Raw genomic sequence first — 18,641 nt, 5'->3', positions numbered from 1 at the left:
GGGAACGGTCCTGGGAAACAGCTTCCTCCACCTCTGGGGCCTCAGCTAGACCCACCCTCTGGGGGTCTAGAACAGAGAGCAGCCCTGGGCTGATGAGCTGCTTCAGCCCCAGTGGCCTCAAGGCCAGGACTCCAGTGACAATGGGTCCAGCTGGCCGCTGTCAGTAGGCTCTGCTCCCATCCTCTACCCTAGGATCAGATGCCCAGAGTCACCTTCCAGTACCCCCACCTGTCAGGGGAGAGAGTGGGGGTTGGGGCAGGAAGGGGAGGGCCTTGGTGGGGGTTAACCCTCTCCCTCCCCCAGGGCTCGCTGCTGAAGGTGGTCCTGGAGGATTACCTGCGGCTCAAAAAGCTCTTTGCACAGCGGATGGTGCAAAAAGCCTCCTCCTGCCACTCCTCCATCTCCGAGGTAGCGGGTGGGCTGGGAGCTGTGTGCTGTGCCCCAGCCCTGGGGGTGCTCTCTCCCTCCCTCTCTTTCATCCTCCTTGGAGTCTCTGAGATGCAGCTAGGACCCAAGACTGCAGTGGGTGGGGGTCCAGGGAGTCAAGACAGTTAGGTTCTGCTCTCTGGACTCTGCAGTGGGCTTTCCCAGGGATGGGTGGGTGCTGAGGCAGTGTTTCTCAGATCTGAGAAACCCCAAGAAGGTATCCGTGAGCGATCATGTCAATTTTAGAAACTGACTGCAGTGCCATGCCAATCACTTTAAACAGTCAGACTTTATCTAAAAAATTCAGATTTCCAGCTGGGCCAATATTCCCCACTGCCAGAGGTGAAAACAGAAACGCTCCACACAGGACAGAAGCACCATTCGCTGAGTCTCTGCTTGACCTTACCAGTCCCCTCCAGCTTCCACTGTGGACACTTCCCACCTGCCACAGTGAGAGCTGATCCTGCTTGAGGCCAGCCCACTAACAAGCCCAGGTTCCACAGTTGCAGTCACAGGATCTTCACAGGCCTCAGAGTGAATACAGGAACTTACACAGATTCTCACAGGAACCCCATGCTCTGCAGAAACACACCTGTAGCACCAGACGCATCTATGGTTCTCCTTTGTACCGTTTGAGCAACATGGTCATAGGCTGTGCAGGCATCTGTGACACAAGCCCCAGGGTTCCTTGTGTGCGGTAGGGAGAAAACAAGCCCGTTAGCAGGTAGGACTCTGGGGCCATCGACCTGCACACGGGCAGGCCCTGAGCATGTGGGGGTCCCGGCCTCTTGCAGCTGATCCAGACCGAGCTGGAAGAGGAGCCAGGGGAGCGCAGCCCTGGCCAGGGCAGCCTGCGTTTCTGCCACAAGCCGCCTACCGAGCTCAGAGGGCCAGATGGGATCCATGTGATGCACGGGAGCACAGGCACGCTGCTGGCCACTGACCTCAACAGCCTGCCCGAGGATGACCAGAAGGGCCTGGGCCGCTCCCTGGAGACGCTGACGACAGCCGAGGCCAGTGCCTTCGAGCGCAACGCCCGCACAGAGTCCGCCAAATCCACACCCCTGCACAAGCTTCGCGACGTGATCATGGAGAGCCCCCTGGAGATCACGGAGCTCTGACTAGATGCGGGGAGCCCACCTGGTATGAGCAGCCCAGCGCCCCCCAGGGCCAGAGCAGGGGCAGGACCTCCAGGGTGCAGGCCCCTCCGGGGGCAGCTATGGGCACACAGCCTTGGGCTGGCCCAGCAGCAGGGCCTGCCTCAGCTGCTCGGATTCCACTTCGGCCAGACGCTCATTCGGCATCTGATCTCTACCTTCGTAAAATGTTATTTTTTTAAGAAAACCAAACAAATGGTAAGCATCTAAGGATGAGGTAAGGAGGGTCACCGAGAGCCCAGGAGTCTGATCCAACTTGGCCTAGGCTGAGCTGAAAGAGGCCAAGCCGGCCCTCTCCCCTCTCCCACCCCAGCCCTGTCCCCCCAACCCTAGCCCCACTGCACAGGAGCCCAGCGCAGGCATGCCCTGCCCGGCCTTGACTCTTGGACTCCAGTTCAGTCCCAGCACATTTCTGCCACATCCCTGACTGGACATGCAGGTGGGGGCAGGGAGTCCTCCCTGTCTCCCTACACACAGTCAATGTCAGCAAACAGCACTCTCTTCATTTCACTGGCTTCCCAAACGTTCCTGGTTCATAAAGAGAAAATGACTGATGTTCCCTTGGGTTCTGAATGTAGAATGTTCATGTGTATCCCCCTTTTAAACTAAGTTATTCCCTCGATATTTTACCCTTGGTTTTGTTCAATTGGTACGCACTGAACGTCTCTGGAATGGTCTGAATTTTAAAAAGAAAAGCAACTCACAAGGAACCGGCATGTTGCTCTGGTAAACTTACCCGCGGGACTGCGCTGGGGCAGGGGGGCGGTGGGGGTGAGCACGGGGCCAGAGCTGGACCCATCTTCGGGGGCACTCCCTGACCACTGGCTGCCACGGAGAACCAGAGATGGGACTTCCTTCCTGTGGCCAAACGGGGCCTGAGGACTGCTGGGCCCTTACAGGTTCAGAGCCTCAGGAGCCCTTCAGAAGGCAAACTCTTCTGGCTGAGGTATCACACACACTCAGGCTCTGGTTGACAGACTTTATTGTTAAATCACAGAAATTTTAGTGCAAAACAAACCAAAAGATCATTAAGTTCATTTAATAGCAACCGCATGTCTTGCTCTCTCCTGGCAACCGGAAGTGGAACAGAAGATGCAGCCAAACGGGAGAGAAGGCAGGGCGGCAGCCGAGGCCCCGGGACGGCACACCCAGCAGACCTTTCCTACCTGGAAGCCAGAGGCTTAGGAGCTTGTCATCCACATTTACTGACAGGTCAAAAAGAACATCTACAAGATGGGGGTCGGAGGGGAGGGGCTGTCCTGCCCAGAGCAGGGTGGACACAAGAGCAGGCAGAAGGCGTCACCAGGGGGCACACACGCACACAAGCAGGCCCACAGGACCTCTACAAAGAGCTAGCAGGGTACATTCAGGTGAACTGGTTTTTTCCCCTCCCATCCAGAACCAGAGAACTCCAAACAACACATCCATCAGCAAAGACAAAAAAGCCGAACTGAAGGTTGACCCAGGGATAGCGAGCCCCGCCCCACCAGCTCTATTACAGTGAGAACCACATTGTTTAAAAAGCCTCATTATTCAGAGTTGCTCATCTGTCATATAAAACTGCCTTTGTTTTGCAGTCAGCAGACCCGCAAACGGGGATGGTGACTCTACTTCTTCGTTAGAGTAGACAGAGGCCTCAGCACCCAAAGCCCAACTAGGAGGACGGACCACCTCTGTCCAGAGGCTCCAGCTCACGCCCCCAGCCAGAGGCCCCTCTCCTCCGCATAACCACACACAGGGACAGACTCAGAAGACCTCCAGTGTATGCTGTCAGCATCTGTCTAGCAGAGAGAAAGGGACACTGAAGCAGCGACGTCAGCATGCCACCGACAGCAATGCCACAACGAGGGAGAGAAGAGAGGGACTCAGGGAGAGGGGTCCTATTTCTATAACAAAGTCAACAGATCTGTGTTCGTTCCCCCAGACACACAAGCAGGCAAAGACGCTGCAGCTTCTCCAGGATGGAACGTGCCTCTAGTTCCACACGTGACGCTTGCAGTGCTCAACGGCCTGACAGGAGAGAGGGGACAGTTTAGTCTGCAGGTGACACACTCCACCCGCAGCCCCTTAGCACCCAGCAGGCCCGCAAAAGGGGATGGTGACTCTACTTCTTCGTTAGAGTAGGCAGAGGCCTCAGCACCCAAAGCCCAGCTAGGAGGACGGACCACCTCTGTCTGGAGGCTTCGGCTCACACCCCCAGCCAGAGGCCCCTCTCCTCTGCATAACCGCACACAGGGACAGACTCAGAAGACCGACTTACACCCAGAAAGGGGACCCGATACCCTGGCCCAGATCAGCCGGAGGGCACCACATGCTGAAAACCCAGGTCATTATCTCCCTTAAACCCAGGCATAATATGTGGTGGGGTTCTAAGACTCGTAAGGCAAGAGTCCAGAGCAGTGGGTGAACAGCGCCCCTGCAGGTAGGGCCAGGACCCCTCCCTCTGATTGCACAGAGGGCTCCAAGCCCTCAGCCAACAGTCAGCGCACACCAGCTCAGAATTGGCCCAGGTACCCAGGAGAGCAGGGGATCCCACTCCACCACTGACTGCTGCAAGGCAGGGTACTGGGGCAAGGGGCTTGAGGTGGGGGGCCTCACACGGTCCCTGCCGTGGTCCAAGGTGATGCAACGCCCCCAACACTGGCTCACTGAAAGAATCCCCATGAGGAAGAGAAAGTTGCGCAAAGCAACACCAGGTAACAGAAGTTGAGACACACGTCCCCACCCAGGAAAGCAGCCCGAGTCACCCAGGAGTGGCCGCCCAGCTGGGAGCCAGCGCCCAGGGTGGTTCGAGAAGAGCTCTGCCAGGCCCTGGTGAAGAACCAGGCCAGGCTCCAGTCAGGGCAAGAGGGAGCCAAGGGACACGAGGCCTTGTGCAAGAATCCAGCAGGCCTTGTGCAATCCCTTGGGTGACCGACCTCCTATGAACCCGACCCTGTCACAAGGGAACCGAAGGCAAAAGCAAGAAAGCAGAAGCAAAGAACACTGGAGAACACCCCCCGCCACCCATCACTCCTCAGAGACGAGCGCGCAGGGAGCCCTCCTTTGCTGGTGACTGCACGTCAGCCTTACTGTGCCCCCATCCTAACCCCAAAGACAAAGTAGAGAGCTGAGCGCCGAGGCGCCTGCTAGAGCAAAGCCTCCCTCCCCTCGGCGCCACACGCTCCGCCGGAGCGCAGGCACGGGCCTGGCAGGCGCGCCCACAGAGCAGTCACTCACGTTGCACAGGGCTGCCGACTCCATGTCCTGGCACCAGTAGCTCGGGCCCCAGACACACTTCTCAGTTCCCAAAAGCGGCTTGTGGGCTGCTGGGCAGGCTCCAATCTTCTATATGGTCAAGAGGAGCAGAAAGTATTAGGTCTGCTCAGCTAATCCTTTTCAAAACTGAGATGATCAGCTGCTAGAAGCAACTAGAATCAGAGCTCTAATAAGCACTTTCCCAAAAAGGCAAGGCTGCTCGGTAAAGTGGTGGGACCTGGAAGCCTGGTTCTCTCACATACTGTCCCCAGACTCTGCCTCCAGCCCCAGATCTGAGAGGAACCCTTCCAGGGTCCACACAGCACTCCCCTTCCAGGCGGCACTGCCCAGGAAACTACCAGCCTGGAACACGACTTACCAAGCACACGAAGGAAGGGTCCATCACCTCCACCAGGATTTCTATCAGCACTGGCTCATACTCCGTCACAAACTGGTCACACTGTTAGGGAAACGGCAGTGGGTCTGGGTGAGTGTAAGCAGAGCGTGGGCAGACGAGGGGCGCTCGACAGGCTCTTCTGCCAGAACTCCTGGCCCTGCCAGCCTCCCTGCCCAGGTGAACTACCGACCCACACCTGCTCATTTTCCTCCCGGTGGCTCCACTGGAGCCAACACAGCACCTTTAAGAAAACCTCAGTGGACTCCATGCCAGAGGCAGAAATGGCAAAACTTTACCCAGAGGTACAGTCAGTGAGCGCCCAGCTCCTACACTCCCCCAGCAGGTGCTGACGTTTGGGCTGAAAGCAGCCCACAGCGTACCTGCTTCCGGTACTGGTCCGGCAGGAAGCTGCAGCCTTTCTCGAGGGCAGCCAGGATCTGCTCCTTGGTGCTGTTCTTCTCCAGGTTGCGGTCCAAATAGCCCACGAGCTTCTTGCACACCTCGCAGAAGCCACCGTCCTTCCTCGGCATCACACGGACTACACGAGAGAGCCCAGGCTCAGTGCCGGCGAGGCCCCGCCTCACCCAGGAGGGCTGGCCAGCCCCACCCGCCTGGGGGCTCACCCGTCGCAGCCGGCAGCCCCTGGCTGGAGCAGAGGTGGAGCATGCTGCACACCAGCTCAGGGCTCGCCTCCTGCAGTAGGATCGACAGGATGGCACTGCCGTAGGTGTCCACCACCTCCTGGCACTGCTCAGCTAAGGACGTGGGCAGCTTCGAGCACACTTTGTCCAAAGCGTGAATTATTTCTTCCTGAAACACGAGAGAGGCTCAGTGAAAAGATGGGAGGCTGTATGGGGGTGAAGAGACTCAAAATGCTGATGGGACCAGGAAACCTGCCCACAAGTAAAGTGCTGTTTTCTCCCCCGAAGGTCAGAGCTCAGAGCAGGGAGGTGCCGCCTCCAGCCCTAGCCCAGGGGGACCTGCTGGTGGGGAGTGGGTGTTCCGACCTCCAGGCTGGTGTCCCTCACCCGCCCCACGGGCCCTCCCACGAGGCCGTTCTGGCTCCAGGGCCAGGAGAAGCTGTCCCTCTGCCACAGCAGACGCCCCAGATCCACGTACCTCAGTCCTGTTGTTGTCAATCAGCTTGACCACCTCCTTCACCACATACTCGCACACCTCGCAGTAAATGTCAGCCTTTGTGGGGGCTGGGTCCTTCTGTTAAAAGGGCAGGAGAAGAACACTGCCACCCAGAGCCTCGCCTCACCCCCTGGTCCTGCTCCTCTAAAAGGGGGCCGCAGCCAGGAAGCGCTAGTGTCACCCAGAAGCCACTTTCTGCAGCTTTCCAAACAGGGTGTGGCTTCCTCCTCGTGTCTGAGCCCTGGGCCCTGCTGTTCCTGTACAGTGGGAAACCCGGCCCTTTCCCTCATGCTCCACCTCCCACCCAAAACTAGGAAGAGAAGCAGGAACTGTCCCCCAACCCTAGAGCACTGTCCATTCAACATCTGTTTGGTTCCAGTCACCTCATCATTCAGCATTCTTTCTGGGGAGATGAATGAGGCAGTAGGAACAGAAGATCCACTATTTTACTATTTAGAAGACAGTTTTAAACCCATCTGAGATCGTCTCTTGACTTTCAAGTCTCAGCACCTGAGATTGCTTTTCTAGAGCCGATCTTTGATAAAACAGTGTTGAACAGAACTTTCTACGACAACCTTCTCTAGTTGTACCATCCAGTACAGCAGCCACTGGCCATGTGTGTCTACTGAGCACCTGAAATGTGGCCAGCGTAACCAAGGAGGCGGAAGGGCAGTCAGACACCTAACCCATGGGTGGTCCATGCAGGGCGTATGCTGAGAAGCTTGCAGGAGGAGACAAGACCACTAACGGTCAAGCGACACTGACACGGAAAGTTCCAGAACAAGAAGTGCACACACGTGCCGTGCGGTGAGACACACCGTGTGCACACACGCCTGGGTGCTCCTTGAACACAAGGATGATTCTGTTCACCGCTGACGGACTACTGTAGGCCTCAATCTCTAAAACACTGCCTCACCCATAAGAAGTGCTGAACAGAAGCCAGTTACGGAAGGAAGGAGATCTTTACCAAGTGGAGGATGCCAAGGAAATAACACAACAGAAGCAGCAGCGCCCAGAGAAGCTCCTGCACCGACCCCGGGAGTGTTCTGGGAACGTCGAGCTGGGACCCTGGCTACAGCGTGGGGAAGGATGTGGGAGCGGCCACAGAAAGCACATCAGAAAGGCCTGGAGCCAGGCCTGCAAAGCGGACTTGAATGGTGTGTTAAAAACGCAGACTTGATCCCATGAGCACCGGAGAGTGTAACTCGGGAAAGAAACATATGGCAATGAGGGTGCTGCATGAGTTTAGGGGAGTGCTGTGAACTAATGGTCTCAAACTCAAGTAACCTTAGAAACCGAGCAGGGAACCACAGGCGTGTGTGCCGTGCTGGGCGTGACCACGTGGGGTGGCTGGGCATCATAAACCAGTGGCACCAGGTACCTTGATGGGCTCCACCAGCTCCAGGGCAGGGATGACGTTCTCCGAGACCACCTCAGCAGGGACCAGGGTCTTCATGGGCATCTCCTTCACCTCGTCACAGAAGCCGACCAGCACACAGATCTCCTTGGGTTGCTGAAAAGAGCACAGAAGCAGCTGTTAAGAAGCAGACACGCATTCCCCACACACACTGTCCCACGCTTTACACACAAAGGTCAGGGTGCCAGAGGAACATCCTAGACCCAGTGTCAAAGCTTGGTCAGACAAAGACTCATATTAAACCTAAGGGGCTTGTGCAGATACAGATGTACCAAGGAGGCCATGCAAAGCTTTAGAGGGAGATCAGCAACCAATGTCGCTCCAGCCAGGGAGCACCCAGGGAAGCACGACCTCTGGCACATTTCACTGGCAAGCGAATCCTCTCCAAGGCCACCTGGTCTCTTCTAGAACCTGTTTTCCCATTGAGCTGGCATGCTCTCAGGAGGACGTAAGCTGTATGTTCTTTCTGGAGGAAGAACCAGCATGCCCATGACTTAACAAAGCCCCAAGTGTTACAGATAAAACCATACCAGATCTTTCAGTGGCAGGACCATTAAAAATGATGCATTAAGGGGAAACACTGACTTTTTATAAAATCAGTCTGTTCATAATGGCACACACACAGCACACACCAAAGTCCAGTCTCCCCAAGTGATGAAGCTGTTCAGGTCAGAAGATGCACAGATTGATCCCCTTCCCCTCCAGACACCAAACCACAGAGAACTAGAGTTTGGACAACACCTTAACCATTTCACTATGAAGGTGGCCAGGAGCAAGTAAAGTATACATGCTGGGTATACTTTGTAAACAAATGTGCTCAGCAACTTGCTCTGGCCTGATGGCATCTTCCTCCCACCACCAAACCATAAAGCAGCGAGAAGAGGGTTATAGAAACAAGCCTGTTCATGGGAGACGGCGAGCCCACTGCCATGGCTCATGGTATCCTATCTCTGACAGGCTTTAAGAATGGGGGGAAAAAAAATCAGAAAAGGGTTGGAGACAGAGCAAGCTTTTTAGAAAAAAGACCAAGATCAGGAGGTGTGGCTGCTTTGTCTCTGACCAGTTTTGCTATACTAACTCCTCAAGGAGGCCTAGGTGAAAATTCAGATATTTCAACCAAGGTGTTCTCCTATTAGACTTCACAATACCTTTGAAAATCTTGACTTCTGGAACTAGATGAGGGCAGTGCTCAGTACAACCCTGAAAGGGCACTGGTTCAGTAAGTCCGGTCGGGGGGCTCGGTCCCCAGGTTTTGCCACCAGTGGCCTTGCTCTCGAGCTATCTCATGTGGCTCCAGAACCCAAAGGACCCCATCACCCGGAGGGGCAGAAGCTATAATCAAGAGATTGTTTCCAATTCTCTGGATCCGACAGACAGGGGAACAGTCTGCTCGCTATTTGCAAATGACTCACTCATGCAGCAGAAGCATTTCCGGGCTGATGAAAAACATGACTGTGACATGCAATGCTCTCCCGAGGCCTGACAGAAACAAGGTGTCCCACTGGAGTCAGGCCTGCACTGCAGAAAGCAGGGGCCAGAGGCCAGCCACGGTTCCCCACCCACGGGTGGCCTGCACGTGGCCGACTACTCCCTCATCTGACCAGAGCATAAGGCTCTGCAGGCTTCATTTTCTGGTCCCCCTGCAGGGGAAACGAAACCCCTGACCCCTCCAGTGCTGAATCACACAGGAGAGATGGAGACTCTCCCCCTGCAAGCCGATTTATTAACAGAGAGAGGGAGCCTACCTGTCACAATCATCCCTTGTATCTGTCAGAGCTGACTACGCCATACAAAAAAGATGAGCGAAATAACTACAAGCAGCAGCAAACCACTACTACAAGCAAATTCCCATCACATACCTGATCCTGCTGTTGAACAAAAAAAAAAACAGGAAATCGGAGATGAAAATAAGAGAAAGGAAAGGACACAACAGTTAGGAAAAAATTAAAACAATAATCAAGCAGTTAACTAGGTGCAAAAACGTCTGTCACCAGAAGTTCAGGGGAAATGCCCTTTCAGGCATCTTACCAACAACCTATCTTGCTCCTACTACTGCCTGCACATGGGGGCCGGAAAGCTGCTCTCCCTTCAAGAGTCAGACCACACCGTCCAGCCTGTCTCTGCACCGTCCCCTTGTCCCTGACACCGAATCAGAACCCTGAGCAGCAAGTCCCCGGAAAGCACCAGTTATGAAGGGCTCTCCTCGCTCAGAAGCCAAGCCCACCTCGCCTGCAAGGCCCTCGCCTACAGCTGGTGATGAGCAGCTGGGAACAAGACATAGGGCTGCTCAAAGAGCACCGTCTTAGAACATCGAATACACCCAGAGAGGTCACGGAGCCCTGGCCCAGGTCTCAGGGCAGACTGCCCCCAGGCGGCCAAATGCCAGCCTAGAAGGCTGGTCTGACGATGCAGGCATGCCTCAGTTTGTTGAGCTTCACAGATTACACAAACTGAAGGTTTGGGGCAACCCTGCTTCAAGCAAGTCTACTGACCCCCCTGTTACACCTGCTCACTGCATGTCTCTGTGTCATATTTTGGTAATTCCTGCAGCATTTCAACTTTTTTATCTTACTAGTTAGTCAAGGTGATCTGTGTGATCAATAATCTTTAATGTTACTACTATGATTCACTAAAGGCTTCGATGATAGTATTTTTTAGCAATAAAGTATTTTTATTTAAGGTATATACATTGTTTCTTACTTCACAGAGTATGGTACAAACCTAACTTTCATATTAAATTTCAAATGACATTTTTTTGAAAGCCAGAAGTATTCGTTTGACTCACTTTACTGTGATATGATTCACTGTACTGCAGTGGTCTAAAACTAAACCTGTGGCATCTTCGAGGCAAGCCTGTGAACCAAGAGCCTTGCCCTTTATTCAGCAATTCCAGTCTCACTTACCATTTACCTATCTTGAGGGAAAAAAACAGGGATGAGCATGTCTATCTCTTTGGCTCTCTATGTTCATCATACTTTTTAATCCTAAGAGCAAACCTGAAAATAATCTCAACACCAGCCATAAGGAATTTTATCTATACAATGGAATATTATGCAGCCGTTTAACAATTGTACATGCAGAATATCTAATGACCAAGACAAGTTTAGACAAAAATGCAAAAATATGGGTAATTATTCCTATTTCCAAGTATGTCTATGTAGCATGAGTTTTAAAAAGAATAAAAATATTGTTAGCTATGACGAAGCACTTAACCAGACCACGTCACATCAAAGGCTTATTTTTTCCTGCTTTAGCCGCACGTCTTTGTATGCAAAAGCCTTTTGCCTTTAAACTATTTTTACAACAAGGCAGGGTGTGAGTAATATTTCCACAAAAATTCTTTTGTGCCTGATGGAATCCCTGAGTGGTCAGATCAGACCAGAAAGTAACTCACTTAGGCTTTACAGGCCCTAAGTTCCTAACTGCTCAACCCTACTATTTCAGTGCAAATATGGGCATCACTATATTCTAATAAAATTACTGGGCCATAGCTTTCTGATCCCTGGTTAGAGAACAAACTTGAGAACTGTAGGCCAATCTCAAGGCGGTTAGGAAGTCAGCATGACAGAGAGAAATGCGGTATTGAATACAACCCACCCCTCACCCGCTGCAGATTAGATCCTAGGAGGCCAGGGCATCTTCCCTGTGTGAGGATGCCTTCAGACAACCCTGCTCTGTACCATTCCCTGCATGGAGTTAGCTGGCTTCCCTCCACGCAATGGATGTTTTCTGCCTCTAATAGTGGAGGACCACCCCCAACCACCTGGATGTATCAGAAGCAAGGGCAGCAGTTACTGGCTCAAGCAGCAGCCACAGCCGACTCTGCTGCAGAGCGAGGACCAACCATGGGAGGCGGATTCTCCTCGCTCAGAACTCAGGCTACAACAGAGCAATCCTCAGGCTGGCCGAGCTACAGAGCAGACTATTCCCATGGGTCCCAGAATGAAAGCCAGATGCCAGAAATCTCATGGCCGGCTCACGACACAGAAGCAGACAAACTGCAAGGAAGCCATCGTGGCAGTCCCGAGGGTCAGGCTGCTTCTGCCTTTTTCCGGCCCGGGGAACGCGAGGGGGCAGTACTCAACTGCAGGTGCTCAAAGAGGGCTCCTTTCGGTTTAATTCAGTACTCAAAGGTAAAAAAGGGAAAATAAACTGCACAATTTTCAAAATCCTAGAAATCACCGCCTGAGACAAAGAGAAACACCAACAAGGAGCTTCCCCCACCACCTACCATATGCATCACCATTTGGACAGCGATTTCTGAATACTGGTTGATGTAGTTCTTGCACTGGGGAGACAGGAACAGACGTTTAGTGAAACACTGCTACAGCAATACACCAACACCCCAGCCTTTCCAACAGTGTCAATATGCAAATATCAAGGCAAGTTTCCAAGAGCAGAATCCTATCAATGTCTGTTCTGGGCAGCCTCAATAAGACAAAAAAATGCCAAAGTGTTTTGAAAATGTTTTCCAAAGGCCCTTAGAGATGAGGTCCTCCAATCTCCTTTTATGGCCCTTGCTTTCCCCAAGGTCACACAGCAACTACTCAGGGGCAATTTAGGGTAAGTGTGAGATACACTGATCAATTTGAGATTATTTCCCAAATTTATATAACACATTCTTAGGATTATAAAGTTTAAATCTAGTATAATCCAGTTAAGTTACAATGATTTTCATAAATATCTAGGTATTTCTTGCAGACCTTCTGGTCATGACTGTGAAGTGTCTATAAGTGAGAAAATGGAGGGTGATATAACAGCCCTCAGAGGTTAGCCTGGGGAAGCCAACTGACATAGCAAATATACAAAGACTCTTCAATGAGGCTAAAAGAGTCCCAGGTTTTAGTGGACAGAAAGGGACCTTTAGCTTCCAGAGCCCCACCTAGAAAGGTGGCTTTAGAACCCAGACCTGGGAGCCCAGGTCTAACAGAGGTTTAGTTTCCTCGTTGTCGGGCATTAAATAGCATTTGGTTTAAGATGTCCATCTCCTGAGTGTGGTTAATGTGAGCAGGGTCCAAGAAATAAAACCTTCATGGAGCTAACAGAATTTCTGAGTCCACAGGACCAACATCCTCCAGAGTTAAAGAAGGGGTGCTGGGCGAGCCTCCTGCCAGCCAGGGGCCTGAGCTTCCCCCAGGGAACCACCCTGCTGGTGGCAGGGACAGCAGTTAAAATTATGAATATACGACAGCCCAACCTTTCAAACCAGGGTTCTACGTGGTTCTATTCTTGTTCCTCACACACGTGGCAACTGAGAGAAAAGAAGAAAAATCTCTTCCTCGGGGCCCTTAGGTGGAACCTGAAGTGGTACCCCGGAAGTGAGCTCTCCTGGCTGGCCCACTCCTGTCTCCAGAGCCCAGCTCCCTGGCCCAGAACATCCTGCGATGCAGGAGGCAAGGCTCACCATGTCGGACATGCCGGGCCCCAGGCGGTCACATTCCTCCTTAGCGTGGTCCACCAAGGCCTCGACAAAGGTGGAGTTGGTCCTCAGAGCTTCCTGGACGTCGGTTACCATCTGAATGCAGTCTTGGCAGACGTTCCCGTTAGCCTAGACAGACGGGTGGTTAGGCTACACACCCGCCTCGAACAGCTCAGGGTATTCAGACTCCTACATGCTCATACTATAGCACCAGTTCCTGATGTGCTTTTATAGGCTCTAAAGAGACTGAAGTTTAAAATCACATGGGCATTTATTACAGTGAAACTTAACAGGAAAGGGGGCGGGTGAAACATCCCAGTTCTTCAGAATCTCCGTGGCTCAACCATTTGAAAGGTGGCTGGTGTGACTGTGGAGTCAGGTGAAGGAATGAGCCCCCGGTTTCAGAACTGTACACACTGCCCCTTCTGTGTCTCAGCTCTGGTTCCACCCCACCCCCAAACGGGGCCCTGGGCAGCCTGGCCCGTCGCCTCACCTTCTTGGGCTGGGGCTTGCTGTGGGAGCCGTCCTGAGGGTACAGGAGGAGGGGAATGTTGGCCATGAAGGGAGCCACCACCTCCGCCATATCCAGCTCCGGGATCTGATTGGACTCGAGCTGTTTCTGGTGATTCAGCTCCGCCAGGTGCTTCTGAAGAGACTCGCAGAGGTTGAGAGCAGAGCACACCTCCCCGGGATGGCTCTGGGAGGAAAGAGGCCTAAATGGAAACCCTTGCCCCAGAAGCAAACAGGCCACCTGGTGCCTCAGAATTCTCCCTTTCCTTATCTCCTGGCTTGACTCACATGCCCGTGCCCAGCTCACAGGCACCTCAAACTAAACCACTCAACCCTCCGCAGCTCCATTTTAACAAATGGTTCTACCACCGTCCTCTCAGAGGCATGGGCCACAAACCTGGAAGGCATGACTAACTCTTCCGTTGCCTGCAGTCTCATCCACCAGCAAGCCTAGTCCATTTATCCTCTAAGACAACGTGCAGCTCTCCGCCTCCCCTACCCGCCTCCCATCTCATACCTGACCGTCCCGCCAGCTTCCCCTCTTGCAGCTGGGGAAGGCTCAGACCAACCCCTCTGAACAAGGATCCTGCCGCTTCGCCCGTGAACCCCTCCCCGGGCTCCACACTACACTGGCAATGCTGGAACATGGCCCGAGGTCTTGTGGTGACCCCCGCCCAGGACACCCCTGCCCCACTAGAGGTTTTTAGAGTCTTTCCAAATTCACGAACTTGGCTCCTTGTTCCTTGCTGAAAACCCAACCTATGACGTGTGGTTTATGCATAACAGATACTTAACTGAAAGTCGAGCATCCTTATGGCTGACATGAGTTATCAAATCAACACCTGTAACTGCTACACCAGTTTAGATTCCCTCAATAATTCTATGAGTTCCCATATTTCCTATACTCCCCCCACCCCAACCCCTGAACATTACAAGCTGAGCGGCCTGCTGTGCCAAAGCCATTCTGGATGTTAAAACTGTAGAAAAGATCTGTTGACAAAACCCCAATCTATCAATGAACTCTCCATCGTGGTCATTATAATCTGATTGGGAACCTCCCCTGGCTCCAGAGGTGCCCTAAAAAAAGAGGCTCTTCTCCATCACGTACCATCTGTCCTTTAATCATGTCCAGGATGACTGGGAGGTATGAGTCGACGATCTCCTTGCAGGAGGCAGACATGTTCGGCTTAGGGAGCCAGTCACAGGTCCTCTCCAAGTACACGAGGATCTCTTGCTAGAGAGGACAGAGGCAAGAGTCAGACCAGAATGGACTTCTTCTCCACCAACAGACTGAACGCAAGAGGCCTCCAGCTCCAGTGGCCCTCAGGGAAAAGGACATGGGAGAGGGCTAGTGAGGAGCCGTGGCTCTGTTAGAACAATGAGGCAGAAAGCAGATGCAAGCACTATTCAAAATAGAGATGTTTGGACCTGCAGTCTCACAGGCACAGGGAACTCTGAGCAGAAATCACCAAAAATGGGACCTAAAGGTTAACAGCATGTGATACAAAATCCCTGTCAACCGTGGGCATTTAATGCTGAGCTCAGGAGTCAGCAAACAAGCACACACAGCTTGTTTTTGTACAGCCTGCGGCTAAGAAAGGTTCTTATATTTCTAAAGGACGGGGGTAGGGGGATTACATGACAGAAACAGTCTGTGGCCCATGGGACAATTATTTCCCACCTGGGCCTGGACCATTCCTAGTTGGACCCCAGAATCACAGCTCTGTGAGGAACCCACGGCCACACAGCCGCCACTCACACACGGTCACACACACTGGTGGCGGCTCACCTCGGTGGCGTTGTCTTTCAACAGGTTACCAGCTGCAGTGATGACATCTTTGCATATGTCGCAGGGAAGGGATTTCTAAGAGGAAAGAACACAAGAGAGATCCGTATTTGTAGGACAAAACTCACATCGCTCACAGGTGAACATCACCACGGCCTTCTTTCTCATTCCATCTAGCCAGGGCCACCTCTGACACACCGGCACGGGCCAGTCCCCAACCTAGGTAAGAAGCACTGGACACTGCAGGGGAGGATCAGTGTGGCCGATCACTACTCCACGCTCCTGTGGGAAGTACAGAGTGCCCCCCACCCCTCAGCACCTCGCTCAGTGCGCCTGGTGCCAGCCACATTTCATATACCTACTCACAGCACGTCTGTGAGGAAACTGAGGCTCAAAATCTACCAGCTGGAGGCACTTCCCTGGTGGTCCAGTGGCTCAGACTCCATGCTCCCAATGCAGGGGGGCCTGGGTTTGACCCCTGGTCAGGGCACCACATCCCACATGCCACAACCAAGAGTTTGCACGCGTCCACTGAAGATCCTGCTTGCTGCAACTAAGACCTGGCTAAGTGAAGTGAAAGTCACTCAGTCGTGTCCAACGCTTTGTGACTGCATGGACTATACAGCCCCTGGAATTCTTCAGGCCAGAATACTGGAGTGGGTAGCCTTTCCCTTCTCCAGGGGATCTTCCCCACCCAGGGATTGAACCCAGTCTCCTGCACTGGTCTCCTGCATTGCAGGCGGATTCTTTTACCAGCTGAACCACAAGGGAAGCCTAAGTAGATAACTATTTTTAAAAACCAACTGGAAATCAGAATAGCAAAAGTCAGAGAAAATTGGTACTGTGATGCAGAGAAAGAAGGGGAAGGCAGGGAACAGGCCCAGCCAGACCCTCTGCACACTCACACCGGCGCCATTGCCAGTCCTTCACCTGCTTTCCACCTCCTGGGCCATGCTGCACGCCAGCGGGGGCCACGTGTCACCACTGCAGAGCTCAGAGACGGAAAACCTGGCATCCCTCCGTGGCCCAGGACCATGGAAAGTCTAGCCAGTCCTCAAAGTTTGTGCAGTGTTCCCTTCTGTATGTCAAAGGATTCTCAACCCATAAAGAAGGAACTGACACGTCTCAACTGACACAGGTGAGATGAAGGAACACCTGTGAATCCAGCTGCACTTAGAGAAACCGCCTTGAACCTTCGGGCCTAATCAGGCTAATCCCATGCATGGGGCCACTCGGGCATCCCGAATGAGTGCCCGCGAGGTTCAGGTGTCCACAAGACTGTCCTGTCGAGAGAGAGATATCTAAAAAGCTCCCCGCATGACACACTGAACTTCAAAAGAGGAAGCAGTATTAAAAACAAGACCAGAAGCAAATGAGAAACAAAATCTGAAATTCTGGCCACAGACGGCAGGTCAAGAGTGAATTCAGAAACTTAAAGAGCAATCTTATTTAATTAGTTCTTCTCTATGTGAAGTACTAGGAGCCACTGACAAGTTTTAAGACTTCAAGCTCCACACAGTCAAACGTGGCTTGTACCATGGGTGGAAGCACTTCCCGGAGTCGGCTGACTCAGCCAGCAGAGCTTGGGCATCTCCTGAGAAGGTTCAGATTGCGTGGAGTGCGCACTTGAGGTCTGTCACATCTCAAGAGTTTCCCCACATTCATGTGCTATATATTTACCACTGCTCAGAGGAAAAATCAGTGGCATCTTTTCCAGGTTGGCTGTAGCTGGAAATAAAATTCTCGACAGGTACCAAGCTCTAGGGTCTGAATCAATGATGTGCCTGTTTGAGAGGCAGAGAGAGAAAATACCAAAAGAGGGGGAAAAGATTTTCAAAAGCTTAGCATCTACTTTGCATGAGTGGCAAGGGCAGAGCTGTACCCATGGGTGCAGCCCCGGGAACGGCAGCCACACCTTATCTGGGGCAGAGAGGACACAGTGGAGCACACAGCGGAGGCCGCCCGCCCTGTCTGCGCATGAAGACACTGAGTGACTGGAGCGGGGCCTCCCCGCACCAGCTCTCCATCACTCCCTGAGAGATCCGCACCCCACCACAAACAGGTCCTGCCTCCCCAGGGTCATCAGGAGGAGCAAACAAGAGGAGGCAGGAGAGAGCGCCTCGTGGAGGGCGGCAGCTCCAGACGACACTCACCACAGTCGGCTTGCTCCAGACGGTCTGCAGGCAGTGCTGCACGGCCCCGCAGTCGGCCGCCGTCTTCACATTCTGGCACCACACGGCCGAGCCTCTGGTACATTCCCTCAGGCCCAGGACGGGGCTGGCGAGAGCTGCAAGCAGAACCGGCGTGAGCACGTGGCCCGCTCCCACGAGGCCCGCCTCCCTCGCTGCCCCGGGATAGGGCCCTGGCACTCTGTGGGGACACTCGGCCGCCCCTCACCAGCTACAGGAGGCGCGAGTCACATAGCCAAGGAGCTGCATTGCCACCTGTGTCCCCGGGGGGAGGGACCACCCATCTGGTTCACTGGTTCAATAACGGTTTTCCTCTACCACTATTTTTAGGACAGTATCAGGCAACAGACCAGTCATTTTAATCTTTATAAACTTCCACAAAGTGTAAAAATAAAATCAAAAAATAAGACTGGCAGGTTTAAAAACAAGATTCAAACTTCTACAGAATGAAAAATAGCCAAAGTTTAAAAAACTGTAATGAGACCACCAAGATTCACAGCCTATAAAACAACGGCTCTTGCATTCTCAGTCAGTCCTAAAGGAAATTAGTCCTGAAGATTCATTGGAAGGACTAATGCCGATATTTTTGGCCACCTGATGCGAAGAACTGACTCATTGGAAAAGACTCCGATGCTGGGAAAGATTAAAGGCAGGAGAAGGGGACGACAGAGGATGAGATGGTTGGATGGCATCACCGACTCAACGGACATGAGTTTGAGCAAGCTCCGGGAGTTGGTGATGGACAGGGAAGCCTGGCGTGCTGCAGCCCAGGGGGTCGCAAAGAGTCAGACACGATTAAGCGACTGAACTGAATGTGGTTGTAGTAGACAAGACCCTTTATAAGTCAACTGGGTGAGTTTCTGCATATAAACAAATCAACTAGCAAAAAACAAGACTACATAGCCACTGAGATACCACAAAGTGTACGTGTATCCACTTGAAACCAGTCGCACGCGTGGAGTTTCA

General features: G+C 52.9%; 2 protein-coding genes across 2 annotated transcripts in view; one reads left to right on the top strand and one right to left on the bottom strand.

The window, feature by feature from the left end:
* The window catches only part of CDH23 (cadherin related 23), a 388,293-nt gene extending 386,746 nt beyond the window's left edge, over nt 1-1,547 (top strand). The window contains exons 68-69 of the mRNA XM_052640480.1: nt 304-408; nt 1,221-1,547. Of these exons, the coding sequence (XP_052496440.1) occupies nt 304-408; nt 1,221-1,547 (432 nt within the window). The remainder of the gene's footprint in view (nt 1-303; nt 409-1,220) is intronic.
* A 1,001-nt stretch (nt 1,548-2,548) lies between these two features.
* PSAP (prosaposin) overlaps nt 2,549-18,641 on the bottom strand; it is a 32,710-nt gene continuing 16,617 nt past the window's right edge. Inside the window, exons 2-14 of the mRNA XM_052640089.1 lie at nt 17,640-17,773; nt 15,490-15,564; nt 14,809-14,934; nt 13,684-13,887; nt 13,176-13,319; nt 12,003-12,059; nt 7,736-7,867; nt 6,337-6,432; nt 5,841-6,027; nt 5,598-5,755; nt 5,200-5,280; nt 4,803-4,910; nt 2,549-3,593 (exon numbers count right to left, since the gene is read on the bottom strand). Of these exons, the coding sequence (XP_052496049.1) occupies nt 3,558-3,593; nt 4,803-4,910; nt 5,200-5,280; nt 5,598-5,755; nt 5,841-6,027; nt 6,337-6,432; nt 7,736-7,867; nt 12,003-12,059; nt 13,176-13,319; nt 13,684-13,887; nt 14,809-14,934; nt 15,490-15,564; nt 17,640-17,773 (1,538 nt within the window). The 3' untranslated portion in view covers nt 2,549-3,557. The remainder of the gene's footprint in view (nt 3,594-4,802; nt 4,911-5,199; nt 5,281-5,597; nt 5,756-5,840; nt 6,028-6,336; nt 6,433-7,735; nt 7,868-12,002; nt 12,060-13,175; nt 13,320-13,683; nt 13,888-14,808; nt 14,935-15,489; nt 15,565-17,639; nt 17,774-18,641) is intronic.

This window comes from Budorcas taxicolor, chromosome 5, assembly GCF_023091745.1.
Source record: "Budorcas taxicolor isolate Tak-1 chromosome 5, Takin1.1, whole genome shotgun sequence".
NCBI lineage: Eukaryota > Metazoa > Chordata > Mammalia > Artiodactyla > Bovidae > Budorcas > Budorcas taxicolor.
This window is presented reverse-complemented; position numbering and strand designations above follow the sequence as displayed.